The 20893-nt window shown below is 35.5% G+C and overlaps 1 protein-coding gene and 1 non-coding gene across 4 annotated transcripts in view; one reads left to right on the top strand and one right to left on the bottom strand.

The window, feature by feature from the left end:
* Window positions 1-427: 427 nt before the first annotated feature.
* On the bottom strand, window positions 428-510 carry Trnal-cag. Its single transcript has one exon. It is a non-coding gene; the product is annotated as a tRNA-Leu (tRNA).
* Window positions 511-1289: 779 nt separating this feature from the next.
* Window positions 1290-20893, top strand: part of LOC117205788 (hexokinase type 2) — a 34919-nt gene continuing 15315 nt past the window's right edge. The window contains exon 1 of one of the 3 annotated variants that reach the window (XM_033444523.1): window positions 1290-1534. In XM_033444523.1, the coding sequence (XP_033300414.1) occupies window positions 1478-1534 (57 nt within the window). In that variant the 5' untranslated portion in view covers window positions 1290-1477. Of the gene's footprint in view, window positions 1535-3677; window positions 3945-3979; window positions 4025-20893 lie in introns of those variants that run through there. The other 2 variants (XM_033444522.1, XM_033444525.1) reach the window with 2 other exon arrangements.

The raw sequence follows: 20893 nt of genomic DNA, 5'->3' as shown, positions 1-20893 counted from the left end.
ATTATTCATACATTCATCTATTTTTATCTCATACCTTTGTCAAAAATGAAATTTACACACGTATATATAACATCATATTTTAACATTTCTACGTTAAAAGTAAAATCTATGCATACAATCATGCATATGCGTCATGCTAATACAATTTGCACGTAACCGGAAATTGCAGGAAGCCTCAGACATAACAGGAAAACGAGAATATCAGTTTAAACATCCAAACTTTGAAATAAAAATATCTTTCTCAGTGATTTTTACCTTTTCAACAAACTATTAATTTCCCCCGAATATACATATAATAAAATAATACGTAATATTTAACTTGTAATTTTTTAATTGATTTTATTTTGTCTGAAAAATAAGTAAAAATAAAGCTTTTTTGTCAAATTTGATAACATTTAATCGCGAATGTAGGTGTATAAAAGAGATTTGTCAGAAGTGGGATTCGAACCCACGCCCACAGAGTGGACTGCGACCTGAACGCAGCGCCTTAGACCGCTCGGCCATCCTGACATTTTTGATTAACTAATTTTAAAATTAAATATTAAACAGCGATAATAATTGTTAAAAATAATCGTCATTTAAAAATGAAAAATTGGCCGATCAAGAACAGTAAATCTATTCGAAGTACTTTTTCTTTTATCACGTTTGTGTTTTTATGTCACCAAATACGATATTTTTTAAAGACGTGATAATTAATGGCGAGACAGGAAACTTTCATGAGATAAACGTTTATAACTCGAATCTATATATTTGATTATATCTTATGTCTGAATATTTAAATATAAATTGCCACAACGTTATGCCCTGGGTTTCTTACAAAACTTTACGAATGAATGATTATCTCTATGTTTAAAAATCTTTTAAGTAAGCAAGAAATATAAAATCAACTTTGATTATATATTATTACAACCGAGTTGATTATAAAATTATAAAAGAATGATATCTTTATGAATCGAAAAGCACGTGTAATTCATATTTGTAAAATGTTGTCTTGCATTAGTAATCGTAAAATTCTTAATCCATCTCTTTTAATAGTTCAAATAATTAACATTCTATCGTTCTATCGTTTATCTAACTATTTCTTGCATCATATACACAAACCGAAAGAAATTCCCTTAGTAAATAATTACGACTTAAAGAGCAAAGGGGCATTCGTTGTCCGTCGAAGTATCGGCGCTCGCTCGCGCGTCCCGCCTCTCCCAAAATACACCCGGTTCGCACGCGAGTCGCTTGTATTTCTAGACGCGATGTAGATTTCGATGTAGGACTCGTGGATCGCGTGATGTAAGTCTTTAGTGATCTCTAAAGAGGCGTCGAGATTGCCTCTCTGTTGACTTGGACTCTCTCTCTGTTTCCGTGCCTTTCGTCGACCCATTCTCTTAGAATTTTCAAAGAGGAGGATACAATTTCTTCTTCTCTCGTCCCATTATCATCGTGATCGTGATCGTCGTTGTCGTTGACTTAGTGACGCCGGATCATGACGGAGGAAAAACCGGGTGACCTTAACTGGAGTCAAGAGCAAATCGATCAGAAGGTGAGTTGATTTAGTTCGTCCATCCTGGTTTGTGACCTTGAATTTCTTCCATCGTTGCGTAAGTGGCCGAATACTGCGCGAAAAAGGTAACTTGAACCACCATGGAAAATAAATCGAGGGAATGGGACTTGTTAACCTCTTGGAAAAATTAATAATTCCCTGTAATCGAAATTTTGCTTCCTTCTGAGCAAACGATATGGATTACGGTCGTATCGTTCTGTAAATATAAAATATAGATAAATACCGATAACTATCTTTTATTTAAATTTCTGCAGGAAAGAATGTATTAGGGTCAGAAGAAGATTAGCTTTCGAGCAAATTTGTTTTAGGCGGTTAGGTAATAGCGATTGTTTCAAATTTGACGACATAAATATAAATGTGAATATCAAGTATAAATAAATGCACGTGAGCTCATATACAGGTTCGCAATGACGAAAGGGTTAAGAAAACCTTCGTTTTCCGTAAAATAGGACGCGGTGACGATTCAATAATTGATCGCGATGCCGAGAATGCCCACGTTTGGAGGCTATCGATTACGAAACAATCGTGTTTTCGCGTCCCTTTTGGCGACCGCGATTATAATCCATAATACGAACGGATTATAATATAATTATGATCCATTTGCAAACTAGAAATCAACGAAAACTTCCCTTTCGTCCCAATAGAGGAAAATATCTAACTACGAATTCTTCTCTAAAATTAAATAAAAATAAAAAATCTCGTCGCTAGACAAAAATTCCAACTACGATTTCTTTTCGTAAGAAGAGCAGAAATCACAGCTTCCAACTGAATATCATTCGTCATAATGCATTTGGGATCTAAAGTCATCATCCCTAATTCACCCCGTAGGTAGACGGTGCAAATAACGATGCTATTATATTGGAGACGAGTTCATTGAAAACGCGGCGAGGATGCGGGTCAGTAAGCCGAGATGAAAATTGGCGATGTATCACGCGTGCTCTGTATCGTACATTCTCTAAAAATCACATTCTTAATGATTGCACTAGCGATGTCACATGTGGTGGCCATCAGGGCCTTCGAAATCGATCATCCGCAATTCTTATGACCTCGTGCCACCGTGTCGAAGAACTCCGTTATTTATTCTCTTCTTCTTATACCGTCATCGTCTGCCGTGTATCTATATGTAACGACGCGACATTTAGAAACACTTATACCTATTCTATACCTTATACTCTATTTTCTTTCATCGGATTTTTCCATAACGACTTTATTTCTTTGCATTTGAAATGAACATAAAATATATTCATACACGTATATTTGATTATCTGGTTGGATCTGAAATATTATGACTTCTTCGTTTCAAGAAGATTTAGTGGAAAATGTTGTAGGAATATTCTACGAAAATCATATCTCCGAATAAAAGTATTTTCATGAAATAATCGTGCGTAGCCCCTTACGAACGTCGATCTACCAACTCTCGGTAGTCAATTTTTCCCATCGATCTACGCAACAATTAATCTTCTTCTTAGGCACCTTGCAACCCTAAGCATCGATCAGAACATATCCTCGACTCTTTCGGCGCTACCAGATTCGTTACTGTAATCATGTCCGAACAGAATTTCTAATTTCATCCGTAGACTTATAATGCATTAATTTATCAGGAAGTAAGATTTATCAGAAAATTCATCATAATTATTTTTCATTATGTAACAAAGTCTAATCCTTTCCATAGATAAACTGAAGAAAAATTCACCAGTTGGGTGTTTGATCATAGAAATCTGTTCAGATCGCGATATCTATGCAATAATTTCAAACTTTCCGAAAAATACGCAATACGCAAATACTTTCCTTCGAAATACGAATTCTACGAAAATGAAAAATTCCATCATCTTCGTTGGTAGAATTGAAGAATGCATGTCGAGGCATTAATCGCAGAAACGCAAGGAAATCGCATTATCCTTGCAACGACATAAAGCTCGGTGAGTAAAATTCAGGGCGAGAATCCGGCATAACGATGACTGTTATTGATCGCACATCCCCCGTTGAAACGTTCGAATTTCGGATGGCGGTGCGCCTTGACCGTGGAAAACTTCCGCTCACGCGCAATGGAGTCCGCACGCGGCCGCCTTTCTTCGCGGACGAAAGAGCCTGGACTACGGCTTTGATACGTTATCTGACGCGTTTCCCGATTCTATCCATGTGCCGCGAGACAAGGATCGGCCAACGATTAGTCAAACGTAGATTGCGTCAGGAGGAACAGGTGTCCAACGAGTTTCATCTTGATCGAGAGGTAAAACCGGATCAGTGGGTCAAGGCTGTTGACATGAAGACGAAAAACAGGTCGCTGTTCAGCAGGATGTGCAAGTGCTACGGCAGGAAGTCGGAGTCGCGCGCGCGAGTACACCAGACGGAGGACGAGTCGACCGTGGTACCGAAACCGTCCGACGAGGTAACCATTTCTCGTGTTCCGGGATCTGCAGATTTCGAATAACGTGAATTATGTTGTGCAAACGTACGCGGACTAAATATGTACGTATCTGGATTTTCTTCAGCTTTGGTATTTTATTAGTAACTAGGATAGCAATCGAAACATCGACACCTCTAACGTAACGTTAGCCTTTGATCGATACATCTGTTGGATATTAGGGGTTGAAGTAGAAAGTTAAATTAGCAAAACCGAAAGTGAAAATGCAGGTGCGCTTATTTCGTTTCATCCTTTGTTCTTTTATCGAAGACGAATCGGGGGAAGTACGATATTCAATACCGTACGTTTTGTCTTTTTCTTTGATCGAGGATATAAGGGCTGTTTAAATCGGAAATTGCAATGTTAAGTTAACTGCGTGTCTTTGTTTCATTTATGTTCGATTATTAATTATTTATACAAGTAGAGAGGGTGCCGCGCAGCTCAGTGTGCAAACTTTGCCAGTGTGTTCAACAAGTAAAAACAAGACAAAAATGTCATGTAACGAAAAGTGCACAAATGTTTGATTAAAACGTTGTAACAAAAGTACGAAAGCTAGATATGCTTATACGAATTTACGATTTGAAATGCCATCCGCCTTTATCAATGCGAAGTTGATATCGCTGTGCCGTTGAATTTATCGTAAACCGAATTTCATGGCGATTTCGTCGCGTTTCTTTTTCGCGCAATCTCGTCTTGTTGAATGACAAGAATAAAAATGAAACGAAAGACCGTAGCGTACGTTTGCCATCGTGCACGAAAACAAGAAACGTACGTACGACGTATGCATCAATATATCTCATGAACGTTACGTATCCTGTCTTATATTAGACTAAACTACGAAAAAGAATATTGACGTACACATGGCATTTCATATTTTTCTCGTAACTTTTTAATGGCGCATTTATGTACTCTTCGCTGCATGATATTTTAATCCTACTTTTACCTAGCCAGGACACACTGGCATTGTTTATACGCTAAAGTGCAGCACATCCTGTCCATCTAATTTTCTATAATGTTTTGGTAATTTGAGAAAGAGTTACGTAGATCAAATACAATTATATTACGATGATGTAGCGCGGTTCTTGTTTAGAATTAATTTACGATGCACTGTATCGAGTATCGCGTCGTGCCAAAACTTCGCGTCGTAATAGGGGAAGAAGTAGTGCGGTGAACCTTGAAACTCTTTATTTAAACAAAATCACATTGGCAGTGGAATCGTACTGCAATAGTTGTACATTGTCGTTACGTAGTTCAAATCTGATTTATTCTCGTCACAGATAGAGATTTAAGAAGTTCCATGTCAAGTACTGTATTGACATCGACGATTCATCTATAGACGATAATCTCTCTTTTATTTCAAACGTAAAAGTGACGATAAGTAACAATCGTTGCTTAAATCGAAATTCTTGCAATTGAAAAGGCGTTGAAGTACTTTAACGTTTTAATCTGATTAATTTAATCTATATATGTAGTATATTTTCGTGACTTTCTTAATCTACATTAATATCGTCAGGAAGATTGGTCTCATTTAGAAATTTCTACGTCTCTGATTCGATATCTTCTCTCAAGTAAAATGTCTTCAGCTGCGAAGTAGAAAAAAGAAACAGCTTTAGCGTATTATTAACGCTAATAAACGATCTTTTTCAAGTTTCAACGCATCTATCAACATGTTTGTCCTGAATTTTACAGACTGCGCGATATTAATTAAACTTTGTCCAGAAAAGATAAAAGTCTATAATCAGCACAATCTGAATAAAGTTCGATTAAAAATAACGCAATCCTCCTAATATTCTTATCGCGTCTCGAATAACAAAACGGAAAATTTAGAATTTGACGCCATTATCGTCTGATTATCATCTTTAGAATTCCTCGCTTTCGAATAAAATTGATTTTATGATATCGCGTCGTTATGTAAAAACTGGCAAAGCTTCTACTTTCTTTAAAATATAAAATCGTGACTTTAGACTAGACATTGGTATTCGTGTAGTTCTTATCGATCTCGACGAACTTCAGTTTCTTTCGAAAGTGTTGTTTTATTAAAAATGTCCAATTATAATCATTGGTAAATCGATCGAATTTCTTTTGATACGTTATGGAGCACGGATACGTTCCGGGGGAGAATTTGGTAAACTACAAGATCTTGATTCGAGAAATATTTTTGGGGCGAAAAGTCGATGAGAAAAGATTGATATTACTGTGGGTTTTCAGCCAGTAACCGTGGTCGTTCGCAGACCATGTTGCAAGCAGCACAACGAAGAGGAAATGTGCGTGCCAGCGATCTCTAAAAAGGCAATTAAGTAATTTCAATCCTTCTTTGCAACCAATTTCCAATTTTCGACGTGTTTTTATACTTGCGATTCTATCTTAATTGCTTCGTTGAAATCAAACGAGCAAACAAACAAACAAAAATTGAAAAGAGATAGAGACGACGAAAGGTATTAGTGGAGAAATTTTATTTTCGTTTGATTAACGATAGATCAATTTTTCCAGAGACGTTAAATCTGATAGATCAAAGACACTGATTTTTAGGATTTTCATTACTCTGACCTTTTCATCTGTACCTTCTCGATATTACGATCTGAACTTTCTCGCAACTTCATGACGCTATGATTACGGCGTTTCGTATCTATCTTTCAATATGAAAAATTTTTATTGATTTTCGTGTCAATTTTGCTCAAGATGATTTTCACGCGGAAAGTTTCTTAGTTGTTCTCTTCCACTGCAAAGGAAAATGGCCTGCACTCGTACTACATGCGTTTTGCAAGACCCAACGCTCAAATCTGTGAGTCGCTATGGAAAGCTTCATATTTTTTAAAATAGCTAAAGTTAATTTCATCCGAACGTGCTACCTTTCAAACATAAGCTACCTCTCTTTCAGATTTGACAGATTTATCGATACTGTATAATTTTATAAATTCGATTTCAATTTCCTCTATGTGCCCTCTTCTAACAGAATACACAGTTTTATTTACAAACTAATCCTTCTTAAATCTTCAAGACTGTTTTGACATTATATAAAAACACACTTGTCTATTATCAAACAAGGTCTATAATTCATACGATAGCGAACACACTGTCAACGACTATGGCAGGATATGCAAATAACTCGGTACGTGACACTGGAAAATGGAGGATCGAATGTTACATAAGCATCGAAATGGTAATGTGGTGGTACGGTCTAGCAAATTATCGGAGGTTTCATAGGAAAAAAAGGAGACTCGAAGGAGGAGGAAGGAAACCGACAGAAATAGAAAAAGAAACGAGAGTTTTACTGTAACAGCGAGTTCGTTATCGCAAAAATAAGACCTTCCTGTTCGACGCCAATAATTAGCATTAGGAAGATAAGAGTAATTCTATCGTGTCTCGTAAGCAGATTAGAAATTCTATGGTATCAATTATTCTAAACAAGTACGGCTCATTTTTATGCTACGGAAGATTTTATTTAATTTATTCATTCGTTGCGAATTTGATAGTAAAGTGGTGAAGCATATGACTCATGCGATATCTTATTTTTCTGAAAATAATCTTCTGCAAGTAGTTCGTTGTTTGTTATTTAGAATTAGAATAATAAATCTATGGAACGAAACGAAAACAAATTATTTAACGTACCGTTTGGACTGCATACATATAAATCATCTTCCAATACTAACGCAAAGCATATCGTTCTTTTATCTTTTAGGAACGCTATTAATTTTTAAATTTAACTCAGACTAAACTAAAACTAAACTAGTTTTTTTAAACATAAAATATCATTTTAATCTCATTTTTATCGTTTCGAAGGAACGTCGTTAACAGTGAGCGTAGTTCTTCAAACAGCTAAATTTCAAGGATTAATTGCTCAAACGAAGGTCGAATTGATTTACTCCATTCACATTTTCTAGATCACGGAACACGTGAATGCCTAATGTTAGTCTTACGATTCAGTAAAAGATATTAATCTTTCGTTTAATTTACGATCCAAGTTTCATTATTTTCGTATTTCTATTTTCACGTTCTTTCATACGCGACAATAAAATATCGCGATAATTGCTAGTTCGAAAGAGCGACTTACACGACTATTCATCAATATTTTACAAAAAGAGAACATGTTTATTGCGATACATCGGTATTAAGGAAATGACGATAATTACTTAGAAGTGTGATCTCCTCGCCGATTTCGATGTCCTTAAAATATGTTGTCAATGTCATCGCTTTGGATAACTTTTCCCTTTTTATTTATTATTTAACAAATAATATTTTCCTACATAACTTCCTCCCAGATAGCTATTAACAATTTCCTAGATAAATAATCATGAGCAGTAGTACGTGATGATACGACAAACTGAATATTTAAATTATGATCGATGATATTCCATTTGTTATGAATAGACGAAAACATTATCACGAACAAGTCTGGTATTCTCTGTGTACTACTGGGAAAATTTCCTCGTAAAAAAATAAATTCATCGCTGCTCGATCTGTGAAACCTTGTATCGCGAATCATTTACAATTCTCTTTCTTAATTTAATCGTAAGATTAGAAAATTTTCCTCATGCGAGAGAGAATTGCTCGGTTATGCGAAATTTCTCATTAGCTACGTGTTTTTATATTTTTTATTGTACATTCGTGGTTTTAAAAATTCCATACTATCGGAAAGTCGTCAGATATCCGAAGGAGTAACTTTACAACCATCATTCATCGTTATATACTTATTTTATTGGTGTCATAATTCCACATAGAGATACCGCACAATATAGATCAAAGTAGATTTAAAGAGAAGAGCTGTTAATCTTAGTGACTTGTTTTGAAACTTATAGCAGTCGTAAATTAATTTACTTGCCTGTAGATATATTTTTTACGAAGCAAAAAGATAAATATGTGAATGATCCAAGTACCACGGTTGCGTTTCCTTTTGACACCGTAGTTTCGTAAATAGTGTTGAAGATATCCACGTATCGAGAGTTCAACGCTCTTTTGGTATTTAAGAATTTCACCAAGAGAAATGACGAATGGATTTCACGTCCAACTTTCGATTAAGCGTTCACTTCCAAACGCAATTTTCACTGCCGCGTTTTATGTATTTTTGAAGACTCATACGTATTTAATACCAAACTTTGGTCGATCATATTTGTTCTATTTAAATTTTTAGTCTACTTACCGATTGGTTATATATAATATGTTCTCAACGTTATCATTTTAAGCAACTTTTCCTTACACGTATATAGGGTGGTCGGTTTTAGTTTTCCAATTATAAGCAAAAGTATGTTTGCTTCCGTATGTGTACTGCTATTCTATTGTACAGTTAAGAAGTGTGTCTTACGCTAACCAAATATGCTTGTAACAAGTTATCTGAGTATTTTCCTTCCATTATCAACGTCACTGAATTTAAATCACTCATTTATACCGCTATCCTATCAGTAGCCGAAACCTATCCACTCCTTTTCATTTGGAATTCCGTGAGCGGAATATTCGTTATTTTTTCCATTCCTTACGCGTCACTATGACATACTTTTCCGTATAGCTCGGATATTAAAGCCGACTAGACTACGTATGGCGACCGAACATACTTTTGCGCCTAACTCGAAAATTAAAATCAACCACCCTATATATGTATAAGAAAAAGTTGTTCACAATGATGTCCTTGACAAGATATTTCAAGGGCATCGAAATCGACGAGGTGGCGACTATCCGGCAACTCGGCCACACCTCTTAATTGCATTGAATTTTAATAAGTCATCCAACAATCTCTACACAATTTTTAATACAATTTAATCGGAATATCTTTGGGAATAGCATTCAATTGGCTGCTGCGTATGTCTGGTCGAAAAATCTAGTAATTCTAAATAGTTGTGTACGCGCGAGGAGACGTCAAAGACAAAGCAACGATGTTTAACCAGCATGGAACAGGATTGACGCGCTGTTGCATAATGACGACACAAAACGATACTCATGTGCAACGCGATACTCGATCCATGTAATACGTCGGCCAGGTTTACGTTTTAGTCGCAACGTTCTCTTCCAATTCGTACTACGAACTGTAGTGCATAGCATCTTACTTCGATCTTCTCCTTCTTCTACTCGATTTCACGAGACTGATAAAACCCAAAATAGAAACAAGGAAAACTAATTTAACAAAAAAATAGCAAACCATTCCAAAATCTAAATTTGGTTTCGAAAAAATGAATCGCGATGAAAAGGATATTCGTTTCGATAATTGTTTCGAATTGACGAAGTTCGATAATCGGAGATTCGGACCCAGGAATAACGAATTATGTTAATCTACAGTTTTAGTCCGATGTTTGTCTATTATGATCGATGGTTTCCAGTTTATTGGACTTTGATTGACTACAATAACGTTCCATTGGAAAATGTGTTCGATTGCGTAATTCCTAAGCAGATTGCTTGTTATCTCTTTCTCTGCTGCTTGAACAATGCCGCATTGGAAATTACGGAATGTACGCGCGGGTTGCACTCGCAAATATCTGTTTTACGATTGTTATTGTGTCAGCAGGTTTGTCCTACCGTTTGGTTTTTAAAAGTACGCGCGATTATAAATAAATGTTATTAAACTCGTTTAGAACGCGTGTCTAGGAATTTATGTAGATTTAGATCGAGGTACTCGGAATTTACATAGACATAGACACTTGTTTATCTCTGTGCCAGTTTAGTTCATATATTGGAAAGAATCAATTGATCTTATTATACGATGCGCCATCTCAACGTCTGCTAGACGAGTGAGTCATCGCTGATGATTCATTTTTCAAAACTAAACTAAAATCATACAGATAGACCGTAGACGTTTACGCAATTTCACGTTTTTATCGACGTAATCGAACAGCGCTCGTAGAAAACACTGTAAGCGCCAGAATTGAAAAATTTCGATGTTTTATTGGAAAATGGTCTGCATACCGACAAGAATGTTGTGATATAGGATTTAAGTGCCATTTTCCTTTCCAAATATTATTGCTAACAGATAATGTCACGATGTTGCCCCTATAGAAAACAAAATACCTGTACGAACAAACATTAGTTGATTGTTTTCTGGCTTTTGTCTATGCAATGTATCTGAATGAATGGAACATCCAGCTTTCTTTACAATTAACAGGTGGCACGTGCAAGGTTTTCTACGGATATACTTTCGTTTTTCATGGATTTGCGCTATATCGATACATAAATTTTCTCTTCATACTGAAAAACTTGTTTCTTGGCACTTACGGTGTTGTTTTCTACGAGCACTATTCAATTAACGAAATACACCTATTAAACATTATACTGGGTGGCCTAAATATATTCTTCTATATTATGTTCGTTCTCCAGGTTTTTACTCAAACTTCTTATAAATATAAAAATATCCACGATCGATTTACAACAATAAATAAAGTAAGATTATCCCTGTATTCGTAACTTTAATTTCAATTATTAGTAAATATTAATACAATTTATTATTGAGAAGTATTATGACGAATCGATGCGTAAATTAAATCGCCATGGTCGAGCTACGTTTAAACGTTGCAATCTTCTATTTAAATCTCCGATCGGCATTGTTACGGATCGGTTCCATCTAGAAAGCGTCAGACGACATTGAACAATGTTTATTCTTACTATGATTTCGAGATGCAACTTAAGCAGGGGCAACTTGACTCTTGTTAACCCTCTGTAGGCGATAAACGATACGGATATATACTGTGCGGCAATCTTAACGATAATTTGAAAATTATTATACATAGAATATTATTACGAAAGGAATAGATGGAGCAAAAGCGGGAACACGCAAAAAATGTGATTTAGATAATATTGGGAATTAGAAGAGGAATTGTTGATAAAATCGTAATCATTGTTGCGATAAAATTTAAAAGGCCAGGTTAAAAATAAAAATCGTTATTGGCATCGTCATCGCCTCGTGGCGTAAACAACTTTTCATTAAAATTAATCCTCGCGTTTTTGTTACGGCTTATTAGAGATTAATTCAGTGATTTTAGAGACGTGAGCAGGAAATTTGTATCAAAGTTATTTACGTTGGATTACTTCCAGGCACTTTATACCATATCGGTATATCATTATAAAAGAAAGCTATAACGTTATAACGTTATTATATAATGCAGCGAAGTTCTTTATGCCGCATTTGCGCATGTAGGTCGTTAATCTAATGATTAATGATCTTAATGTTTAAAACATGACCTAATAATTCACCATAAAATCAGAAAAGAAATTCTCCTTTAATAACGCAAAATTTCTCATACGTAATGAAGATACTGCCAATTCATTCGCATTCGATCATACATCGGACGGACACGCATTGAATCTAATTAAATTCATTGAACTCGTCAGCTGCACGTTGAACGTCGCATACTTAAGAAACACGCATGCGTTGAGTGTCGTTTATTGAATGAATACATTGGATCGCGAACGTTTCAATTGTACGTATGAGCTACGGACGACGGTCTGTTCGAACGTCATCTGGATTAGAGACGTGGAACTGGAAATTTTTAATTGCTACATCTAATTGTCCGTTTCAGTAAGTCGTAGGAGAAGAATTCCTCCACAATTATACACAGATCGTAGACTATGAACGCACATGCATTTATGGCAAATTGTAATGGTGCAAGATCGTAAAGGATCAGAACGCGCGTAGCACGCAGAGATAAATAAAATAAAGTGTATTCGTATTACGGAGTTATGTAAGAAATGAAACTTCGAATAATTGCTTATTGCAGGGCAATAAGTCTCAAGTGATAAAAAAATTCGAGATTTCTTGGAACTTTGAGAACCAAAGATTCATTTATCTTTAAATATTCCTCGAGATTTCCAAGAATTTCAAGTATCAAAATATGTTCGAAGAGATTCGCCAAAGAGATTTGCCACGCAACTAGACAAAGTTACAGTGTGAAACAATGGGGTCTTTGTCCGAAGATGGCAATCAGAAAACCAATGCTTAAGCGTATTTACGTTCCGCTTGCGAGTAGATTGACAAGCGTTCACATTATCATCGATAACATAAGGATATAAATATAAGAACAAAGATGATGCTTCTCGCGATCTTGCGGTAAATTTCCATCGAAAGTTGGATTTTAAAACGACGAAAGAAAGCGCGAGAATACAATCCGCTGGAACACATTTCCGTGTTATTCGGGTATTTATCAGTTTCGCGTTAGAAAATTAGAAAATCGAAGGATTGAGAAAAATGGAAGATGGAAGAAATTAAAAATGTAGAACTCACGTTTTAAAGATACAATGTTTCTGGAAAGATCAACAAATTTATCGTAGTGCAGTTCCTCGTTTACTCGAACTTTTACTAGAAAATTCGTTTACTCGTTTACTAGAAAATCTCCGACTAATTTTTTGCATCTAAAATTAAGGGGAACTAAACAAATATTCTCACGTATAATTGTTTTGTCGACTCGAGCTGATTTACGATAAGTGACGAAATATACATATGTGTGATTTAGCCAATGTCTAATCATTTGCGATTAAGATAACAATCTGTTTAACGACGAAATATTTTTCTATCGTCTTGTTTTCCTCTCTGGCGTAAAATATTTAATTTACGTAAGACGTAATTGAAGCGATTGAATATTGAACTCGGCTGGTGTAACTAGCAATTACGTAATTTTATTTAACACCGTCCGATTATTTCTTGTTCCAATCTTCGGGCCTCATCTTAATTAATTTTATTAGCCAAAATACCGATGTCTCTTATCGATTCCGCGATTATTGCTAGCAGGAAAATTGTACACGATTTATTTCAAGGAGATAAAACGAAAGTATATGTTACATTTTTGTTGGAATATTCGTTCATTTTTTGAGAAAAAGGTAAATAGTTCTTTTCTAATTTTTTGCTCTTTAACATAGTAAGAAATACATGTTCATGAGCATTCTGTAAGTTTACACATAATGGACGTTTGTTAGTAAAATTCGTTTCTTTCTATTCTTTTTCTTTTCTTTTTTTACGTGACAGATAGTTTTATTATTTACGAGAAAATAAAGAGACATCAGGGTCGAGGACGTATTTAAAACAAAATTTACTAAGATGTGTACTATTTGCGTGTATTCTTATATAACGCTTCCTACATTTTCTCTGCCTCGAAGATCACTCGATGACAAGTACAAGGAGAATTACAGTGTTCTGTTTTTTAGACATCGCCGAAATAACACGTGACTTCATAATTCTTTAATTTTCATGATTTTATCTCCGATGAATTTATTTTACAAATTTCACGAGTTTCAAATTTCGTTAAAATTACATAACGACAAGTATTCATTTCTTATGTAAAAACATTTTTATCGGATATTAATGGTGAACAGTGATACGAATGATTAATATAATATGATATATTCGTATACGATTCGATACACATACTGGATAAATTTGAAAAGTTGCGAAATTTCAAATAAACTTATCCCTTTAATTTATCAGTTAATCTCTGAGTAATCAGGTTTCACAATTGCCGATGTATCGAGTTTATAATTAAATTTCATTTTATAATCTTTTTGAAACACGTTGTATATAATATCTTTCACGTACGAATCACAATGCATCTAAAGAGGTAGAAGCCTTCGTTTCATGGGTCAGACGTGTTTCAAAAGAGAAAATGCTCACATAGTTCCAAGGAGATGATTACGTGAGCCTGAACACGTACGTATGAAGTTCGAGTCAGGGCCACCGGTAAAATTCGTGCAAATCCTCGCCACGACCTCGCCCCATTCATCTTTCTATTCATTTCCGATATATACATACGATCGTTTAAAAATAAAACAAGCTACCGCAACTGGTTTTTACGCGACTAGGCGCCTCTTACTCGACTTTTTTTATTTTATTAAAATCGTCAAAATATCGATCGAGTCTATCCTTTATCGGAATATAAAAATGTTCTCAACAATGAACACGCTATTTCACACGTGTTCTTCTAGAAAACGATTAAATTATTCTCTGAATTTCATTTCGTGGCCACTGAATCGCTAGCATTGCTTAAGATACATACCTCGAAAATCGATCTATCCTTATTCATGCACGTTACGTTCTTCGTAAGGTGACGAACGATTCCTCGTCGATTATTATTATTATTGACAGTCAAGAAGCATGAAATTCCTAAGCAATGTATCGATCGATAAGAGGACGTTACCGTAGATCCACGAGGTGTTTCTTTAGGCGTGACTATCGCCGCTTCCTCTTTCGCATCGGCGCAACGCGACGATTTCAGCGCTTATCACGTGTGACACGCTGGTTTCAAGATTAATTTTCGTGGAACACCTCGTAGAACGCGAATGAATTGCCGCGTCGCGACATTTTTCTGTCGCTGTATTCGTAGCGATTGTAATTATTAAAAAACTCGATGAGAACGTGGAGAAACCTTAGAACTTCAGCAACTTCGTCCGCTTAAAGAAGATAAAAAATTAAACGGCGCGTAAAAAATTAGACAAACGTGCGAGAATTCGAGGATATGCGACTCATAGGTAGGAAAATTGGAATTTCGAACAGTCTTTGGATAAGGAAAGGATCCTGCAGGGAACTAGCTCAGCGTGTAGTTGAATGCTCACGTATGCAAAGAGAAAACGAAGATGCGTGAGAGCACACACGTTTTAGTTGACTGATCACATTCTTCCGTCGATGACGAAACCTCCGTTCATACAATGCACGAATTCCCTGCGGTTTAATTATCGGGAAACTGGTATTCCCGTGTCGGCTGTTATTTGTCAAATTAGCGTCAATAGCGTAAATAATTACGGCAATATCGGGTTGCTACCGGGAAAAATGTATAATTAAGCAATGCGATCAGAAAGACTTTTGTTTCTATGTTGCCATCATTTTTATTATTTATTTTATTTATTTATTCTTCACCCATACACCGTATGTGTTTGTGTATTTATTTCTAACATATGAACCATTATACAACTAGTACTTAAAATATAAATGGTGTAGCCATTAAAATGGGTAATTAATTGTTTAGATGGCTTGAAAAATAGATCGAAAATTGCAGTGATTACTCAACAAAATATTTAAAAAATTATTATTCGCTATTATTAAGTAGCAAAGAGCTTGGAAAACATAAAATAATATAAAAATAAGGTAATTATTTAGAAAGCTGCCAGCATCTTGGATTTCGATGATTTTTTACGTGTTATCGGGCTGATGATTCTCTACAGGTAGAATTCGCTGTTGTGCTACCGACAGTTCTTCGCAAATATCTCGAACGCTAAAAGAGTCCGACGATAACACACAAAGGAAAAAATTGTTCGAAATATTGATTTCTACAATGTATTAAAAGATCATGGAAATCCAAGGTGGTGGCAAGTTTCTAGATAATTATGGAAAATAAACAGGCTAGAAAGGCAAAGAAGATTTGGTAATCCTTTTAATTTCTAATTTTTGAAAAGAAATTTTAAGGCGATATAGAAGACAACGTGATTAAATGTTATCTTTGAAAAGTAGATGATAGTTTATTTCGCAATTTCGTTTCTATCTAATTTTAGTCGATAATTAAATTCGAAATTCAACTTAATTGAAACACCCAAAGAAAGGTGTGGTCTTGTTTCTTTTGTTTGAGAATAAACGATACCATTGGTTTGTCCTCTGCATTATCGAAGTTATCTTTATTGATATTGCGTGCAAAGAAGAAATTACGGGTATTACACGAAAGCATCAGCGTTTTATCTCTTTTATCGTAAAAGAAATTATTTCTGGACGATTAAAAGCTATGGAAACTTAACGACGTGACTTTTTCGTCTCTCTTGATCGCAATACGATATTTGCAAATCCGTTTCTGGTCATAAATTTGAAGATATCGTGCCCATATAGCAATCTTTATCCGTGATACAATTGTTGTGAAATTGCGGTGTGCGTTTGGGATAACTTTTTCTCGTCGACTAAGGCTGTTTGTTCGTTCCTTTCTTTCGAAGAATCTTCGTAATTAATGTGGAATTTAATCCAGTTTTGATTTCACCTGGATCTTTGCTCTGTGCTTGTATGAAATTTTTTGTCATATTTCCTATCCACCGACTTGCGAATTATTAGAAAAATTTATACGGCGCTGTGAATAGTTATAGACTCAAACGCATTTTCTGCATTATTTGTTCAATGTTTCTAAGAAACCGCAGATCATGTTTGAATATGTTAAGTGAAATTGTTTTTGTAAAGTGTAAATTGAACGCTATAGGATATCAGGAGATGTTACTTGACATTTATCGACAATTATTACATTTCATAACCGAAATAGAAGATAAAAAAAAAACAAGTTTTCAACAAGACAATGCTCTTATTCATACAGTCGCTAAGTATAAAAATGTGGTATCAAGATTTCGGAATGGAATTATTATCATGACCAGTATTCAGTCCTAATCCGCTTAGGATCGAAAAGCTGCGAGGAATTCTAGCCAGAAAAATTTACGATCAAAAGAACCCACTTACGAAGGACGTCGTCGAACTCAAAAAAAGGATAAAAAAAGAAAGAATGAAATCTGCGAAAACGAATACTGAAAACGAAAGTTTAAATAAGTTAGAGGGTAGTGTACCTAACAGATTAATGGAGGCAATAAAAAATAAAATTCACTAAACGCTGAATGAAAACTTCACAATATTATATTATTATATTTATATCATTATATAATTAGTTATAATTAATTAATTATTTATGTAATTAGTTCGTAGTTGTTCACGGCCGAGAACGTAATTTTGGAAGAGAATTTAATTTTTTTTAGACTTCGAAAGAAGAAGATTTTTGTCGTATCTTCAGTTTTATTTTACATTGTAACACGAAAAACCTAAAAACAGTGTAGAGTTTATAACTATCCATAGTATTGTATTTTTATAAATACAAATAAAGAAATGGGATTAAAACCAAAATTTTCTTCAGCTGCTAGAAATCACGACTGTTTTTTTTTTTTTTTTTTAAGTTTTTATGTGTTCTTGCATAATTATGCGCAGTTTATACACTTTTGTATCTTCAAAATTTCTCGCAAATTATCAGATCTTTGATCGTCAAATATGAATCGTTCACAAAGGATAAAACCTAACAAACACGAAGATGGTACCCCGCTGGGGGTAGCCACCCACATGATAATCAAACTGCCAAAAAATTCTACCAAATGTCCAAATCGGACAAATTGTGAATGTAAACAACTAAATAATAAAAAAAAATATGAATCGTAGCTTTTTCCTGTCATGACAAACTTCGTTTCTCGTTTTACCTGACACGATACGTTCCCTAACAATTATTTAGTTGTCGTTGGAAATCAATGATTCGTGGAAATCGGAATATATTTAGAAAGCACGTGAAAACGCGGCGGACCGCCATTGAAAAGTCTCGTGTACTCACGAAAAGGTAACGTCTTACGTTCCCTAAAAGAAGAATGTCACGCCGATGACGTCAAACAAAAGAGGGATCGACCGTACGAGCCCTCGCAGCCGACCAATGGCACGTTCGTTCCCTCGATGAAACCAGCTGACTGTTGCGTTGCGTCACCCCTGAAAGCCTCGAAGTTTCAGGCTTGAACGAACACACGCGTGACTATACTTAAGCGCGCGTGTTTCGATGGAACGTGAGAGACTGCACGATGTTTTTCAGCCGATGGCATAGCCGAACGATTCTCTTACCAATCACATACGAGTTTTACAGATGCAATTAATATCACGTGCTTGTAAAATTGAATAAAATCCAAAGTTTGTACGTTTCGAGGGTTGAAACAAATACGTAATTTGAGACTTTTGTGTGTATACTAGCAGCCTTTTAGTTTACAATTCATTCCGTTTCATCGACAAGAACGCGTGTTAATCTTCAACGAAGGATAATTTTTAATAGGATAATTATCTCCGAGCTCGCTATTGATCTTCTTATTTTCATTTCTTGTCTTAGATTGGAGTCCCCGAATGTATATGCCATGCTCTCAAAATATACCGAGGCCCCTATAACGTTCTATTTTAAAAGACGTTGATGTTCGAACTCTCCCTTTCTTACCGCCCAAATGAATTTATAGCGCGTCTCACCTTTATATTCGTATAAGAAAAATAGGCACGAGATCCTAAAACCGTCATTAGCAAGCTTTATTCGTATTCCCATAAACTATCATATATTTCTGAGGATTAATTGGAATTTTCAAAAGTCAATGTTACAGACACGCGTGATAGGAAATTTAGATATGGAGTCGCGATTTCGGAATTCGACGGTAGAATTGTTCACGACCATTGGCTTTCGCGTTGTTTGCCAACATTGCGCAACTGTATCTCACTAGACCTGGTTCCGTTTATGCGGAAGCTTCTTTTGGCGCGCAATTATTCGAGTAGCGACTTTTTCTCGCTGAAACGGAGGCTCGAGGGATCAAGAAAACCGGTTTGAATGAAAGGAAACGTTTAAAGAACACGAATCTTCTATGAAAAGATATTCTAGTTAAGAATGAACATTTTAAAAGCATCCTCGCGAGTCTCTTCCGGAATAGCGAAACATTATCTAGAATGGCTTGTTTTGGTACTTTGTGTCTTCTTGCGAGAAATTTTATCGAACGGGAAAATGAAAATCAACTTGCAAAAATCTCAGGAATTTTTTGAATTCAATGATAAGATACGTTGATACGAAATATCGATAAGAATAAGAATTATGTACATAAAAATTGTGTCGATTCTTAGTATCGGTAAACTGTGTGAAGCAACTCAAGTAGGTGAACAATATTCGTTTGTAACAAAGCAAAGATTCGTTACTTAGCGGTTTTCTACTATGAGTTTACTTCGATTAATTACTTCGTGTGTCTGAAAACGATATCGTAAATGTTGAAGTGGTCACCACTTCTAAGAAAACTCTACATCTGGTCTTTTTCGTTCTCTCAAGTACCGAAGCCATCGACAGCGTGTAGACAATAGACTGGGACGAAGGCAGGCCATAGACAGTAGACAGGCAACGATGGCTTTGGGGTTTTCAGTTATAGAGTAAAACTGCTAGCGTGCGGATTTTTTCCTCTGTTCATACATCTAATAACCTCAACAGTAAATGATAAATATTTCTAAACGAAATATATTGTTCTTTTACACGTCATTTATTCCAGACAAAAATGAGATAATAATATCTTATTTTTATTTTATTTACTTATTTTACTTTTATTTATCTTAAGGGAGACCATTTACACTTTTATTACATGACAATATTTCACAAATATTACTGGTCTTTCTAAAGAACATTAGAGAAGAACAACGATTTTATATTTATGGAACATGATGTTTTTATACGTTTCATAAAAAAGGGATGTTTATAACGCAAAGACGGAGCCTCCGATGAACTAAAAACTCCCATTCACGCCGTTTCTTCGGTAGAAAAGCTTTATCGATCTTAGAATAATCGTCCGACGAAATTCACACGCGCTTTTGATGCTTTGTACTAGTCTGCTCAAAAGCCAAACCGCGCTTCGAATTTCGTCATACAGCGACGCGGAATAATTATCAATTTTCTCTTATTTTATTTTTGTATTGGACAGTGAAAAACACAGGATCGGCATACAAATAAAAGAACTTTGGAAAGAATGCGATAACGCTAAGGAAATACAGTATCATTCGTGCACACGACACCTGTCAACGAAAATTCAAGAAAGCTGATTTTAAAGCGTCGATTCAAAAATATTTTCCATTTTCGTCAGAGGGAATCTTCTGTTCGATGTAATAATTAATAACGAGTTTCTATCGAGTCTACGCCGAGAAACTTGCTTATAATCGTGACCTGGAGGAACTTCCTCTGCTTGCACGATTCATCGCAAACAATTTTCAACGCTCTGCACCGCCTACTTCTTCGCAATCAACATCATCGATCGACCATCGAATACACGTCGTCGTTCAGGAACGATTCTGTCACTATCGTCCCTATCGACTCATATGTTTGTGCTTCGCCAAACACACCTGGAAAGAATATGCACTACGCCACGTGGAAGCCTCCATGTGGCATATAAAAGCACAAGATAATGGACAAGAAACGATGGAGAATGCT

Source organism: Bombus bifarius, unplaced genomic scaffold (genome assembly GCF_011952205.1).
Source record: "Bombus bifarius isolate JDL3187 unplaced genomic scaffold, Bbif_JDL3187 scf7180000007992, whole genome shotgun sequence".
NCBI lineage: Eukaryota > Metazoa > Arthropoda > Insecta > Hymenoptera > Apidae > Bombus > Bombus bifarius.
This window is presented reverse-complemented; position numbering and strand designations above follow the sequence as displayed.